A 16,685-nucleotide genomic window follows, 5' to 3' on the forward strand; every position below is an offset into this window, starting at 1 on the left:
GAACTCTTAAAAAAAAAAAATTCAAGAACTCCTCTACACCATTGGATCAAAGAAAATGAATGGACAAGATTGAAAATAAAAAAACTCCTCTCAATACTAAAGGGGTATTTTCGTCAGCTCCTTTTTTTTTCTCTCTCTTACTTTAATATAATTCTATCTAATTCACTAAAAAAAATTTATCTCACAAACCGTAAATCGTTAGACGAAAAGAAAAACATGGGTAGTCTTAGAATTTCATCCTCTTTCATTAGAGATGCGATTCGATATACTTTTGAAGACTTTTTAAATTTCGTTTTTTTTTCCATCACGTTCATCTTACACATGTGTAAGTTGTACTTACCCATGGGCAAGTTGTCACTACAACAAAATGGGCTTTTTAGGACCCTTTTCCTATGACGCTATTAAAAGAGGGTCCTAAAAGACTATGTAATAGGACAAATGAGTGTTTGAGACCATATTATATATAAGCAAGTAAACATGCGTCCTAAAAAACTATATAATATGACGGATTTATGTTTGGGGTCCTATTATCTTATAGCTTAATAGGACACTTAAAATCTAGGTCCTTATAAAGTACATTATAGGACGTTTGGTATTTGATGTCCTATTATTTGGTAGTATAATAGGACACTTAATTATCGAGAGTCCTCTCGTAAAGACGCTTGGAATTTCCGTCATAATAGGACCCTTATTTTTTAGAGTCATATGATAACATAACTTGATATGATGTTTGATATTTAAGTTGTCATAAAAGATTAGTAGTATGACCTTAAATCAAATTTTACATTAGTGTAGTATAAATAAACACTACATGTGATAATTTGATAGACCTCTGCCGCACCTTCCAGATTCATTATACATTTTAAGAAAAACATTTCATTTAGTTCAATATTTGCCCAAGACTCTAAATAAAGATGATATGAATAATCAGTTTCTTTTGATGTAAGTTTTAAAATTAAATTCATCGTTAGTATTAGTATTGTATGGTACCATGTGATGTGATAGATGACTTTAATCAGATGATAATGAAGAAAATTCAATTACTTTATTGCATATCAATAAAACTATCATATTGATGATCTTTCAAGTCATTGGCTCAGGTATATAACTTTTTAACTATATACTACAAGTAGAATATTATAATCATAAACTAAGTTAAATAAATAGACAAAACTGATTAAAGAATATGAATCCCTACTAATTGATTCCACAAAAGGAAACTAGTATGTTGAATTTACAAGGGAATACTCATGACTAACTTAAGTAGTTATAACCTCTACATTTTTTGACAAAAAATTCAGGTAAAGAGTTACAACTAATAGCATCAACCGATGAATAAACAAGAAGTAAATCTAGACACTCTATTCAGGTAAAGAGTACATTCTGTAATTCTCGGCAAACTTCTCATGTCTCACAACAAACCATGCCCTGTAGCTCTGTACTTGGCCCTACCATGTAAAATTGTGCGACCAAAATAGTGTAGTTTAGTCCCAAGGGAGAATGTAAAGAAGACAACTGCTGATCTCCATGACCATAGACAAAGCCATTAAAAGATCCAGTTGAACTATAGACTGAGAAGCCATGATTGCTTTCAGAGTAGTATCTCCACTAATTCTTGCTGATTTCATGATTGCTTTCTCTAATCCACTCAAAGACAGGTAAAGTCTTCCATACAAGTATGCATAGACTGTAAGGACCACAAGCTGGATAGTATTAACAGAAATTATGTGTCAGCTTTGAGTAAAATGGCCAGTAGATATACACATTAAAGATATCAATAAGAACTTTGAGGTATTCGACATAACGAATTTAAGCAGAGCTTATTTCTGAAACAAAACATTTAGCTCCGAATACAATCATGAATCTAAAATACCAATTGCCATCAAAATACTCATTTATGGATGACCGGGTTCTAAAAACGTTAGGAACCAAGGATATTTTGTACTTGGCTACCCAATCAGATTAGTACCGATGGCTGGTAAATTGACATAATTTTGGTATGAAACCTATATATAAAAGTTGGGAACTAAGAAGATTTTATACTTGGCTACTCAAGAAGATTAGTTAAAAGGGATGGTAAAGTAACTTAAAAGTGGTTGGCATCTAGTAAACTTTTTTACCATAGAGCTAATATAGAAGCCTGTAGTCGTATAGTAACAAGATAACATCCGGAAAAAAATCAAAACGGTGGCCTAATCTAGAAATAGATTTTATAGCATGGATCCAAAGATGCTCCAACGGAAAAAAACTGCATACATGCACAAAGCCAATACTACATTAATATTTTTGCTCTTACGTCTTTCATTAGCCATATCAAGAAATGCCTGAAGCTTCAATGCCCTTCTATAGTACATCATCCCTCTAGCTGCATAGCTAATAATTAGTAGGAACGCAGTAAAATCGGGGATATATTTTACATTAAATTTATATGGAAGTACCTGTTCTACAGAGTGTCTGTCCTCTTAAGGAGACCCAATGACGGAGCTGTAGTATGTTTTCCTCATTTTCATATATATCTGAATTTTCTTTGCAATTTATGCGTTACATGAAATTTTCCCATTCATCTGATACATCGATAATTCAATTCCATACAACCCACAATTAACATATGTTCATGAAGAAGTTGTATACAAGAAGTTGTATAATTAAGGTATAATCAAGACATATTCGATCTTGTTTATCAAAGTGCGAGTTCAAAGACGTTCATTACGAGTCTAGTGTATGAAAAACACTGTTGAGTCAAACGTTTAAAGATCTTTAGTAAACCAAATCATCAGTACATCAAGGACACTTAGTGAATAAATAATCACGAGAACTAATACATGTATCCATCTATGCTCAATGGTTTGTGATTAGGTTGACATCAAGACATACTTGGATTCGAGTAGATATATTTTACTATATCTGTGCTTATACTCTGTGCTCGCAGAACTACGTTGTAGCAGATCACTGTGAGTCTTCGTAGCCCCTTTTTCTTTACTTATTTCGGGGTGAAAGGAATACTACTCATGCTTTTATACATGTCGTAACTACTTTTACTACTCTTCGGCTATTTGATTACTTGATACTACTAGCCGGTCCTATTGAGGATTGTGTGTGCTCTATTGATACTATTAGCTGGTCCTATTGAGGATTGTGTGTGCTCTATTGATACTACTAGCCGGTCCTATTGAGGATTGTGTGTGCTCTATTGATACTATTGGCCGGTCCTATTGAGGATTGTGTGTGCTCTATTGATACTATTAGCCGGTCCTATTGAGGGTGTGTGTGCTCTATTGATACTATTAGCCGGTCCTATTGAGGATTGTGTGTGCTCTATTGGTACTATTAGCCGGTCCTATCGAGGATTGTGTGTGCTCGCTTACTTATGTTCAAGTTGGTCACTAGCCACTACATACTACTTTACACTTGAGATCTATTGACGGCATAAAATGCTTTTATACTACTTGTTTATACTCAAACCTACGAACTCACCAACTTTTGTGTTGACTCTTTTAAGTATTCCTTTCAGGTAATCAGGCTAATCGTGGCTAGGAGTGGTAGCATGGGACTATTAGCAGACTTCAGGATTTAGGGTTGGAGTTTGCATGCTTGTACTTTGTGGTTGGTGGCAATATGCCCAATCGTATCCCCTGCGTAGGACTTTTCGTACTTGATTTGATCATCTTTGTTGAACTTGTGTGTAATAACTACTACTATGCTTGTTTGGTTATGAAATTGACTATTTATGTTTATTCTAAGCACTCATTTAGTATTCCTATATAACATCCATGTGCGCGTGTGCTTTATCTTAAATCCCGAGTTTTCCGCCGCTGTCGGGGTGTTACAATTCAATTAACGGTTTTTATCACTTACCCTTTTCAAACTACATATATGAATGAAGACCAAAATGATGTTGAAATTGATGATATTGAAGACATGGAGCATATGGTACATGAAAGTAGTGAAAATGGCGATAATGATGATATAGATGATGACATAGATATGGATGAAGCTAATGAAGCAGGATATGGTTTCGAAAATGATGGAGATGAAGACATGAACGATAGCGAGAATGATGTGGAATATGAGAATAATGAACTTGGCCAAGAAGATCATGCAGGTACTCAACTAGTAAAAAAATAGGTTTAATTTAACTAATAGATTGTATTTTTGGGGTTTTGTAAATTGTACTTATCATACGTCTCTTTGGAGTTATAGCTACTTTTGGTACAAATAGAAGAGTGGATATTAGATCTAGCAACACTTTTGGAAACACTAGCCAACAAGATCAAGATGATGAAATTAGTTTAGACTTGGATGATTCTAACTATGATCAAGGTACATGTATTCTTTCATTTGATATGATTAACATGTTTAATGTGTATCTATATATATATATGTATATAAACCTTATACATAAAGACTAAGAAATTAATGTATATATATATAACAAGTTAACCATTAAGAATCGATATCCTTTACCGCGCATCGATGATTTGTTTGATCAACTGCAAGGCGCAAAGTACTTCTCAAAAATCGATCTTTGATCGGGCTATCATCAGTTAAGAGTTCGTGAAGAAGACGTACCGAAAACGGCATTTAGCACGAGATATGGGCACTTTGAGTTCTTAGTGATACCTTTTGGTCTGAAGAATGCGCCCGCCGTTTTCATGGATCTCATGAACCGTGTATGTAGACCCTACCTTGATAAATTCATCATCGTATTCATCGACGACATCCTCATTTTTTCCAAGACGAAACAGGAGCATGAAGTGCACTTGAGGAAAGCATTAGAACTTCTGAGAGCTGAAAAGTTGTACGGGAAGTTTTCAAAATGTGAATTTTGGTTGGAGGAAGTAAAGTTTTTGGGCCATGTAGTTGACAAAGATGGAATCAAGGTCGACCCCAGTAAAATAGAAGCAGTAGAGAATTGGAGAAGGCCAGAGACACCGACAGAGATCAGACAGTTTCTCGGTTTAGCAGGCTACTACCGACGATTTATCGAGAACTTCTCAAAGATCGCACAACCTCTTACACTGTTGACGCATAAAGATAGGAGTTTCGAATGGGGAGAGAAACAAGAAGAAACTTTCAGAATCTTGAAAGAGAAGTTATGTAATGCACCAGTCTTAAGTCTTCCTGAAGGGACCGATGATTTTATCGTTTATTGCGACGCGTCGGGTCAAGGCTTAGGATGTGTGCTGATGCAGCGAGGCAAGGTCATTGCATATGCCTCACGTCAACTGAAGGTTCATGAAAAGAATTATACGACACACGATTTGGAGTTGGGAGCTATTGTTTTTGCACTCAAGTGTTGGAGACATTATCTATACGGGACAAAGAGTGTGATCTACACTGACCATAAGAGCCTCCAGCATATCTTCACTCAGAAAGACCTTAATATGCGCCAGAGACGATGGCTAGAGTTGTTTAGCGACTACGATTGTGAGATTCGATATCATCCCGGAAAGGCAAATGTAGTAGCAGACGCCTTGAGTAGGAACGAGAGAGTTAGACCAAGACGAATTAGAGCCATGAGCATTACCGTGCATAACAGTCTGAAGGATAGGGTTATTGGGGCACAAGTAGAAGCAAACAAGAAAGAGAACATTGATAAAGAAGGGCTTGGAGGTATGATAGAACGGTTTACTCAAGGGAATGATGGAGGACTGTACTTTTGTGATCGGATGTGGATACCACTGTACGGAGGACTAAGGAAACTGATAATGGATGAAGCGCACAAGGCAGGATACTCTATACACCCGGGATAGATAAGATGTATCAAGACTTGCGAGATTTATTTTGGTGGCCAGGGATGAAGAGCGATGTGGCAGTTTACGTGAGCAAGTGTCTAACGTGTTTGAGAGTTAAAGCAGAACATAAGAAGCCAGGAGGACTACTAACACAACCAGAGCTTCCCAGCTGGAAGTGGGAGAAGATCACTATGGATTTTGTCACGAAGTTACCAAGAACGAGTAGTGGTAAAGATGCTATATGGGTGGTGGTAGATGAACTGACCAAGTCAGCGCATTTCATACCTATACGTGAAGATTATTCTATGGAGCAGTATGCACGTCTGTATCTTAAAGAGATTGTAGCTAAACACGGTGTCCCTGTATCAATCATTAGTGATAGGGATAGTCGATTTACCTCAGGATTTTGGAGATCATTACAACGAGCTTTGGGAACGCGAATCGATATGAGCACAGCCTACCATCCACAGTCAGACGGACAGAGTGAGAGAACGATTCAAACACTCGAAGACATGCTAAGAGCCTGTGTCATAGACTTTGGAGGAAGTTGGGACACTCATCTCCCATTAGTCGAATTCTCGTATAACAACAGTTATCACGCAAGTATCGGGTGTCCACCTTATGAGGTTTTGTACGGAAGGAAATGTCGATCTCCACTTGCATGGCACGAAGTTGGAGACATGCAACTAATAGGTCCAGAGATCATCCTCGAAACTACTGAAAGAGTCGCTCAAATTAAGGAGAATCTACTGAAAGCAAGAGACAGACAAAAGAAATATGCAGACAACCGAAGAAAACCCCTAGAGTTTCAGGTGGGTGATCGAGTAATGCTTAAAGTTTCGCCGTGGAAGAGCGTGGTCAGATTCATTAAGAGAGGGAAACTAGCCCCAAGATATGTTGGACCGTTTGAGATCGTAGAGCGCATTAGTGCAATAGCCTACCGTTTGAAACTTCCCCAAGAACTAAGTAACGTACACGATGTCTTCCACGTATCGAACCTCAAGAAGTGCCTAGCCGATGAAACAACATATGTTCCTTTGAACGAGATACAAGTAGACAGTAACCTAACCTTCAAGGAAGAACCCGTGGAAATTCTAGAACGAATAGTCAAAAAGCTCAAGAGACATAAGTATACTATGGTGAAGGTTCGTTGGAACTCCCGTAGAGGTCCAGAATTCACTTGGGAACGAGAAGATCAGATGAAGCTTAAGTATCCGCATCTATTCGCTTAACGTATTATCCTAGTCTAGCAAGTAAACTTAAGGACTTAGTTCCTAACTTGATACTTGATGCTTATTATGCAATATGATATTTGAAAAAAAAACACAATGTGAAGCATGCTACTTGTTACTCTTGATGCAAATACACTTAGCACTAAATATGCAATCTAATACTTGTAAACTTGGTGTGCAAGCGAAGCATGAAACATGATGTGTAAATTCGAATTTCGGGACGCAATTCCTTTAAGTGGGGGAGAATGTAACAACCGCCTTAGAAATAATTTAAATAAATCCATGATATGTTCTAGTTTCGAATATGTGCTCACACGAAGGTCTATTCAATCTTAAATCTTGAATTATAAGACGAGTCTATGGTCTATTGTGATAAGAATATTAGGTTTCAAGACGTAAGCGATTGTATTCAAGAAATTCTAGTCCGAAAATGTTTCATTTAGACCCTACATTTATTAGAATCATTAATTAAGGGAAAACTATAAAAGGGTTAGAAAACCCCATTTTTCCACTTCTTCACCATTTTCTCCCCATCTCACCTCTCTCTCTCTCTAAAAACACACACATACATTCACCATCTTCACCCACAAAAATTCATCATTTGATTTTGAGTTGTTAAACCAAGATTTCTTGCATTTTTAGCTTCCTTGTGATAATCAAAACATATTTCTAGCATCGATTTTCAGGTAACCACAACAAATTTGAGATTTTCATCAAAATAAAAGTTTACTTTTCAAGTGTATGTTCTTGATGATTTGGTCCATTTTTGGTGTAAAAATCGTGTTAAAAGTTAGTGGGGTTTGTGTCTAAAAGTGGTTAGTAACCTTTTCGTGATCAAATTTGGGTCGTAAACATGTCTTAATCTTCAAAACCCTCGTTTTTGTTTGAACAGTCCCAAATTCGTCCTAAAAACACTTAAAACGAATTTAGTATCCTAGAAATGAATTTAAGTCTTCTAAAACGAAGTTAAGCTTCAAAACGAACTTAGCAAACGAACTTAAGCTCCAAACAAACTTAAGTCCTCAAACGAATTTAAGGTCTATCTTCGTTCAGATACACCTTACGAATTTAAGGTCTATCTTCGTTCAGATACACCTTACGAATTTAAGGTCTATCTTCGTTTAGATACACCTTACGAATTTAAAGTCTATCTTCGTTCAGATACACCATACGAATTTAAGGTCTATCTTCGTTCAGATACACCTTACAAATTTAAGGTCTATCTTCGTTCAGATACACCTTACGAATTTAAAGTCTATCTTCGTTCAGATACACCTTACGAATTTAAGGTCTATCTTCGTTCAGATACACCTTACGAATTTAAAGTCTATTTTCGTTAGTTGTAGAAATCAGATTTTATACTTAGTTGTAATCCAAGTCTATCATGTACAAGGAAACCATAATTAAGGTATAATCAAGACATATTCGATCTTGTTTATCGAAGTGCGAGTTCAAAGACGTTCATTACGAGTCTAGTGTATGAAAAACACTGTTGAGTCAAGCGTTTAAAGATCTTTAGTAAACCAAATCATCAGTACATCAAGGACACTTAGTGAATAAATAATCACGAGAACTAATACATGTATCCATTTATGCTCAATGGTTTGTGATTAGGTTGACATCAAGACATACTTGGATTCGAGTAGATATATTTTACTATATCTGTGCTTATACTCTGTGCTCGCAGAACTACGTTGTAGCAGATCACTGTGAGTCTTCGTAGCCCCTTTTTCTTTACTTATTTCGGGGTGAAAGGAATACTACTCATGCTTTTATACATGTCGTAACTACTTTTACTACTCTTCGGCTATTTGACTACTTGATACTACTAGCCGGTCCTATTGAGGATTGTGTGTGCTCTATTGATACTATTAGCCGGTCCTATTGAGGATTGTGTGTGCTCTATTGATACTATTAGCCGCTCCTATTGAGGATTGTGTGTGCTCTATTGATACTATTAGCCGGTCCTATTGAGGATTGTGTGTGCTCTATTGATACTACTAGCCGGTCCTATTGAGGATTGTGTGTGCTCTATTGATACTATTGGTCGGTCCTATTGAGGATTGTGTGTGCTCTATTGATACTATTAGCCGGTCCTATTGAGGGTGTGTGTGCTCTATTGATACTATTAGCCGGTCCTATTGAGGATTGTGTGTGCTCTATTGGTACTATTAGCCGGTCCTATCGAGGATTGTGTGTGCTCGCTTACTTATGTTCAAGTTGGTCACTAGCCACTACATACTACTTTACACTTGAGATCTATTGACGGCATAAAATGCTTTTATACTACTTGTTTATACTCAAACCTACGAACTCACCAACCTTTGTGTTGACTCTTTTAAGTATTCCTTTCAGGTAATCAGGCTAATCGTGGCTAGGAGTGGTAGCATGGGACTATTAGCAGACTTCAGGATTTAGGGTTGGAGTTTGCATGCTTGTACTTTGTGGTTGGTGGCAATATGCCCAATCGTATCCCCTGCGTAGGACTTTTCGTACTTGATTTGATCATCTTTGTTGAACTTGTGTGTTATAACTACTACTATGCTTGTTTGGTTATGAAATTGACTATTTATGTTTATTCTAAGCACTCATTTAGTATTCCTATATAACATCCATGTGCGCGTGTGCTTTATCTTACATCCCGAGTTTTCCGCCGCTGTCGGGGTGTTACAATTCAATTAACGGTTTTTATCACTTACCCTTTTCAAACTACATATATGAATGAAGACCAAAATGATGTTGAAATTGATGATATTGAAGACATGGAGCATATGGTACATGAAAGTAGTGAAAATGGCGATAATGATGATATAGATGATGACATAGATATGGATGAAGCTAATGAAGCAGGATATGGTTTTGAAGATGATGGAGATGAAGACATGAACGATAGCGAGAATGATGTGGAATATGAGAATAATGAACTTGGCCAAGAAGATCATGCAGGTACTCAACTAGTAAAAAAATAGGTTTAATTTAACTAATAGATTGTATTTTTTGGGTTTTGTAAATTGTACTTATCATACGTCTCTTTGGAGTTATAGCTACTTTTGGTACAAATAGAAGAGTGGATATTAGATCTAGCAACACTTTTGGAAACAATAGCCAACAAGATCAAGATGATGAAATTAGTTTAGACTTGGATGATTCTAACTATGATCAAGGTACATGTATTCTTTCATTTGATATGATTAACATGTTTAATGTGTATCTATATATATATATATGTATATAAACCTTATACATAAAGACTAAGAAATTAATGTATATATATATATATAAACCTTAAGGGAAAGATAATTTGAGACCAACTAAAAAAAGTCCAAAAAAAGACCATTGATTTTCGTAAGTTACACACCACCATCATGATCTACTATGATATACAAGACTTTTTTGTAAAAACACTAAGACTTTCAAGCGACGGGCCCATAGAAAAATCATGTGTAAGTTACTTACACACTTACACATGTGTAAGTAACTTACACATGATTTTTCTATGGATCCATCGCCGGAAAGTCTTAGTGTTTTTACAAAAAAAGTCTTGTATATCGTAGTAGATCATGATGGTGTACAAAAATCAATGGTCCTAGTTGGTCCTAAAATAAGAGGTGGTCTCAAATTATCTCACCCCTATAAACCATATACATAAAGACTAATAAATCTGCCAAAAACATCTATACCACATAATAACTACCTTTACAATAAATAGTAACTGTAGAGTCTGTAAAGGCAAAACAGCTTATAAAATAACTTTAAAACTTGTATATCTTGTAAAGTCATGATCTTTTTTGTAGTTGTAACTGTACGCAAAAGAAAGAGAGGACCAACAAAAATGGCAAACATTTGGACCCAAGATAAAAGAGATCGAATTCCTGTTTTAGTAAATGAACTTGGGCAACCTATTGATGGAAAAAGTAGTCAGTTGACTTATTTCATGGGAACCCTTTCAAGGAGTGGAAAGTATTGTCCGGTGCACAAACCGTGGAATAAAGTTCACAAGACCAAAAAACAAAATTTGCTTACATTCTTGAAGGTATATATATATAATTAATAATTTGTACGTTTATTAATAACGTATTTGTTTCTCATGTAACATGTTTCCATTTTAGACTAAATTTGATTTCCCCAAAACCGCGGAAGAATGGATCTTAAAATCATTTGGGCATAAGGTGAAGAACTGGAGGGAAAGAGTTAAGAAATCCTACCATAAACCATCTTTGTCACTTCAGGAGCAGATAAACGAAAGGCCAAAACAAATTCGAAAAAAACAGTGGAAGAAACTTGTCAATTATTGGAATGAAGAGAAGACTAAGGTACGGAACTTTTTACACTTAAAACATCGTTAATTTTTTCCTGTTCTGATTTTTCACTTTTATACATAAGAGCGCAAGTGAAAAAAATAAGGCTAATCGGGAAAAAAGGAAGATGGTGCAAGTCACGGGTAAAAAGAGTTATGCTCGAGTACGTGAAGATTTAAAGGTAATTGGATAAAATAAATTAAGTGTAATATTGTTTATTAATGTTTGTTACTAATACTTATATATTTTTGTTAAAACAGAATTCTTTGGGACATGAACCAAGTCGATTCGAGATGTTTCATAAATGCTTCTCTAAAGATGGCAAAACAAAAAATGTGGAAGCTACAGATGCAATTGTAAGCAAAAAACTTATATATATTCACATACATATATATTTTTAATGCATAAGCAGAATAGATTTTCTATAGCAATACATAAAAAGCATTAGTAGCATAACATTTTAACCTCATAATTAATTATTAAACTTTCTAACGATGGGCTGCCACTCTTTAATTCAATCTGAACATTTTGTTATAAACTTTTAAAACCTTGAAGGTACCCTATTAGAATTTAATAACGAAAAGTAAAGAACTTTAATAAGTTTTTTATAAATTTAAATATAAGCGGTTCTAGCTATAGACTTGAATTGGTTTTGGACTAGACTCGGTTGTTAATGATAACCATTGTTCATTAGCTGTATCTATTACACACAGAAAGTCCACTAGTTGTTCATGAGTTGCTAATATACGTAATATTTATATCTGTTAAAATATAACATATATTCTAAATTCTTGTCAATATTTTATATGCTTTCCTCTTATATTTAGGGTCAAACTAAGAAGTCTAGTTTAACATATTTTGTATGCATATACAGCAAAAGATGAAAGAACTTAAATCTTTACTTCCCAAGGATTCAGTTGACAAACCTGGACCAAATGATATTTTTTCAAAAGTAATGGGTAAGGACCGAAATGGAGACATGTTTGGTCTAGGTGTTCGTGCTTCTTGTCGTAGAGAGAACATCAAATTAAGGTCTTGGTGTGAAGAACTTAGTCAAACAGTCGCCGAGTTAAGAGTAGAAAAGAATGGATCAGGGAATCATTCTAGTGTTCTAGCTTCTACATCACATCTCACTGTTGTAGCCAATGGACCTCAACCTTTACGGGTATGTTTCTATTGTGTTTGTTACTTATGTTATCTTTCTTTTCTATAGCAACATTTACATTACTCACGTAGGTGCATACAATAAGATAACTATTGAAATTACATAACTAGGGTTAGGATATTGTTTAGTGGTAGCAAAATGGGTATGAGTTTGGCTGGATTAGAACATGTTTTGTTCATCATTGTTATATTTCTTTAAATAACGTATCAATATTGTTTTGGTAGCTTTGAATTTGTGGTAAAAGAATAAAATTATATTTTCACAATACATAGTATCCATTCAAGCATGAATATAAGACATAAACCATTTAAGCAGTGTGTAATATTTTTGTAGAGTGATCAGATCATGAACCTTCAAAGTTTGAGCGTTAAAAGTATGCTTTACCGGAGCTGGAGTGGTAACATTTGTTAATCATAAGCATATCAGCTAGAATGTATATCCTACCATTGTTTCGCTTATGTTATGGATGATATGCTGGATTAGTCCATCAGAAAAGTAGGTCGAATATCCCGGTTAACAAAAAATAACACATATTTTTGGTGTGAAGAAAAGTAGCAGATTTACAATTTGAATATACATTTGCAGAAGTTTGATCAGGTTTTTTATAATCATAGATCATAGATGGATGGGTATTTGTTTGTGACTGAGTTTTAAGGTGATTGATTGTTATATTGAAATTTTATGCAGCTGACCAGTTTTTAATTTCTGAATCAGAATTCTGTTTTGTGTTATGCTTTGCAAATTAGAATTAGATTGTGTTTGGTCAGAATGTGTAGTGATCATATTGAGATATATAGCTAATAGCTTGGTCACATATATCGGCTACAAATTATAGGATCATTCTTTCGATGGTGTAATGTTGGAATGAGATCGAATGTCTAGTTGTAGGCTATAGCAATGTATGTATGTGTGACTTGTAAGGAGCTGATTTTGTGTTCCTATCTTGGGATCTTGTTCGAACTCTGTTAGGTCTATTATTCCGGTTAGGCTGCGTATATAAGAGTCAAAACTACAGACTGTTCTGAAAACTTTTCAATGACATTATAATTTGTATGGATGTCATGCGTATATAAGTGTTTAGAAATTTACTTAGCTTCTGAAAATTAGATAATATATATCGAACTTAAAAACTTTTCTATTATGTTTATTGATCTTTCATATATGTCTAGTGTATGTATTCGATAATACTTTTAATGACATTATAATTTGTATGGATGTCATGTGTGAGCTAGATGACACATAAAAATACATGCTTAATATTTGAAAGTTAAATGAACATATTGTCAGTTGCATACATGCAATGAAGACAAAAATGGATTTGAAGTTAAGTTGTAAGTAGTAACACATTTAAGATGGGCGTAGTACATTATTATTGAATAAGTCTATAGTCCATTATGTTGTTTAATGTTTTACTTGTATACTATAGTATAACATATATGAATATTAATTTCGGTAGAAATAGGAAACCAAATGTGGACCAAATTTTTTGTTGCTCTTTTATTTTATGGAAACATTTACATTATTACTTATGTTCTCTCTTTTTTTGATAAATGTGGACCAAATTGATATCTAGGTTGGAGATGAAGTTATCCTTAAAAGCATTCTAAACTTTGAGCCTGTAGCGAGAGGAAGGGTAAACAGCTTGGATCCAAATCAGCAAGTTGGGGGCAAAGAAATTGGGCGTGATTGGTGTGAGGTATATATTGAAGTAGTTGTGAAAAGAGATGAAAGCTTGATTAGACCATATGGGTCATTAGACATAATTGATCATGCTGTTGGTGCATCTATCGCATGGCCATGTTCTTTAATTTCGGTATGTCATCATTTTTGAACTTTTGATGTTATTAATTTTACAACACAAAGCTTTAAGCTTATATATGGTTGATAAATTTGTAGGTGGCTTGTCATGAGTGAGAAGGATGTATGATGCCGAAGACTATGTTCTTGTTTCTGTCGTTACTTTTAGTTTGATGTTTAATGTTTCAAGATCTTGAATAATGATGTAATGACTTATGCTTAATGCTTTTGTTATGGAATGACTTATTTCGATGACTTATTTCTATCTATGTCTTGGGTTTAATGAAAATCATTTGATAATCGTTCTTAAAATAATTATGTGCATGCTCATATAGCTTTACAAATGAATAAAACGTCCCATCATTTGACATGTTAGGACCCTTTTGTATTAGGACCCCTTTGTGTGGTGTTGTTATAGGGGTGATTTAGTGTGTGATCTACCGATTTTTGGGACGCTAATATGTGTCATAAAAGTATGCATCTTAGGACCTTATAAAGTGTCATATTTTGTGATTTATTAGGACGCTTAAACTTTATAGGACCCTTTTAGAAAGGACGCTTTTACTAGTGGTCCTATCATCTCATGTGCCCTATAAAGTAACATTATAGGACACTTTTAGGCGTCCTGTCAAGGCAAATTTGTTGTAGTGTGTACTTACCCCTAATACATCTCGCTCTAGGGTTTAGGGTTTGAAGGTCGAGGGTTAGCCGTAACCCTCGGGCTTCAAACCCTAAACCCTAGAGTGTAAACCCTCATCCTTTTTAGGTTTTTAGGGTTTAGATTTTCCAGGGTTTTTAGAATGTAGCATCCCCCTCGGATTAGCAATTAAGCTTTAGGGTTTAGGGTTTGAAGTTGTAAGGTTAACCCTACAACTTCAAACCCTAAAGCGTACCGTGTACTCGCTCTAGGGTTTAGGGTTTGAATCGGCTAACCCTCGGGTTTCAAACCCTAAACCCTAGAGTGGGAACCCTCATTCGTTTTAGGTTTTTAGGGTTTAACATTTAAGGTTTAGATTTTCCAGCGTTTTTAGAAAGTAGCTTCCCCCTCGGATTAGAAATCGAGCTTTAGGGTTTAGCATTTAGGGTTTTACAATGCGTCCTCATCTTTTTTGAACTTTATAAGTAACTTACACATGTGTAGGTTGTACTTACCCATACGTAGGTTGTACTTACGCAAGGGCAGGTTATACAACTCACTACTTCTAGGTCTTTCCTACACATGTGTAGGTTGTACTTACACATGTGTAGGATGAACGTGATGGAAAAAAAACAAAATTTAAAAAGTCGTCAAAAGTATATCGAATTGCATCTCTAATGAAAGAGGACAAAATTTCAAGACTACCCATGCTTTTTTTTCCGTCTAACGATGTACGGTTTGTGAGATAAAAGTTTTTTAATGATTTAGATATTTTTTGATTTAATAAGAGGAGAGAGAGAGTGCTGGACAACTTTTTTAATAATGACAAACATGCCTTTTCTGATCTTGATGAATAGAGGGCTGAGATTAATTTTCGCGTTCTTTTTTTTAGTGGTTCTCAAAATAACTCACCCCTATGAGTATATCCTTATCTAGCATAAACAATTTAATCAAGATAAATTGCTTTAATTGATTATTACTATTAATGGTTATTTTGACATAGTTGCATTAAATAAATATTTTTTGACTTTTGTTTTTATGTTATTTATGTTTTTAAGTAATAGGCTTTATATGTTTGTTTTTTTTTTTTTCAATAATATAAGTAGTGGCGTTCATCAAACCGTCAAAACCGGACCAAACCGGGGTACTTGGATTGGTTTGGTCGGATTGAGTTGTTAAAGCCTGGTCTGACGTTTTAATTTTTGAAAAACCGGGTTCCTTGGTCCGGTTACGATTTGAGCAAAACGTAAACCGTCAAAAACCGGACCGGACCAAAAGATATATATGTGTATATATATAATATATTTACTTCACATATTTATCAACTTTTACCGAAGATATTCTACTTACATATTTTAGTATTATGCGTAATATATTATCAGGTATTTTAGTTCAGATATATTATTAAAAAAAAATTTGGTAGACAATTATAAGATATTCTAATAAACATTTATTTATATTATATAAATATGTTTTTTCCTTTCATTCTTTCCTATTTTTAGTTTATCCTTTTATTTTTTTCATCTTCATTACTCCACTATTTTCCACTCAAAGATCAAAATTATAAGACTCGGGTCCTTCATCACCTTTAATATTTCATATTTTGTGAGTATAAAACACAATATAGTTGTAACTTTATTAGTGTTTTTATTAATAATATTAAGATCATAGTGTTCGTGATATTTATTTGAGTAATAAAAGAAAGAAAAAATATGTATACGGAATATATATGCATAAAATTATTTGGGGATAAATATGAAAAAAAAGAAATAACAAAACTATTGAACTGGTCAAACCGGACCGGCTTACATGGTTTGGTTT

At 34.6% G+C, this 16,685-nt stretch overlaps 1 protein-coding gene and 1 long non-coding RNA gene across 2 annotated transcripts; one reads left to right on the top strand and one right to left on the bottom strand.

Moving 5' to 3' along the window:
- Nucleotides 1-1,177: 1,177 nt before the first annotated feature.
- On the bottom strand, nt 1,178-2,581 carry LOC122606060. Its single transcript, XR_006324787.1, has 3 exons — nt 2,439-2,581; nt 2,297-2,365; nt 1,178-1,448 (listed from the first exon to the last, which is right to left on the bottom strand). It is a non-coding gene; the product is annotated as an uncharacterized LOC122606060 (long non-coding RNA).
- Nucleotides 2,582-9,684: 7,103 nt separating this feature from the next.
- On the top strand, nt 9,685-14,344 carry LOC122604348. The gene is made up of 9 exons (XM_043777239.1): nt 9,685-9,913; nt 10,012-10,131; nt 10,762-11,000; nt 11,077-11,280; nt 11,351-11,446; nt 11,526-11,621; nt 12,140-12,430; nt 14,004-14,243; nt 14,327-14,344. The coding sequence occupies exons 1-9, from the start codon at nt 9,685-9,687 to the stop codon at nt 14,342-14,344; spliced, it is 1,533 nt and encodes a 510-aa protein (XP_043633174.1).
- Nucleotides 14,345-16,685: the final 2,341 nt, after the last annotated feature.

Source organism: Erigeron canadensis, chromosome 6 (assembly GCF_010389155.1).
Source record: "Erigeron canadensis isolate Cc75 chromosome 6, C_canadensis_v1, whole genome shotgun sequence".
NCBI lineage: Eukaryota > Viridiplantae > Streptophyta > Magnoliopsida > Asterales > Asteraceae > Erigeron > Erigeron canadensis.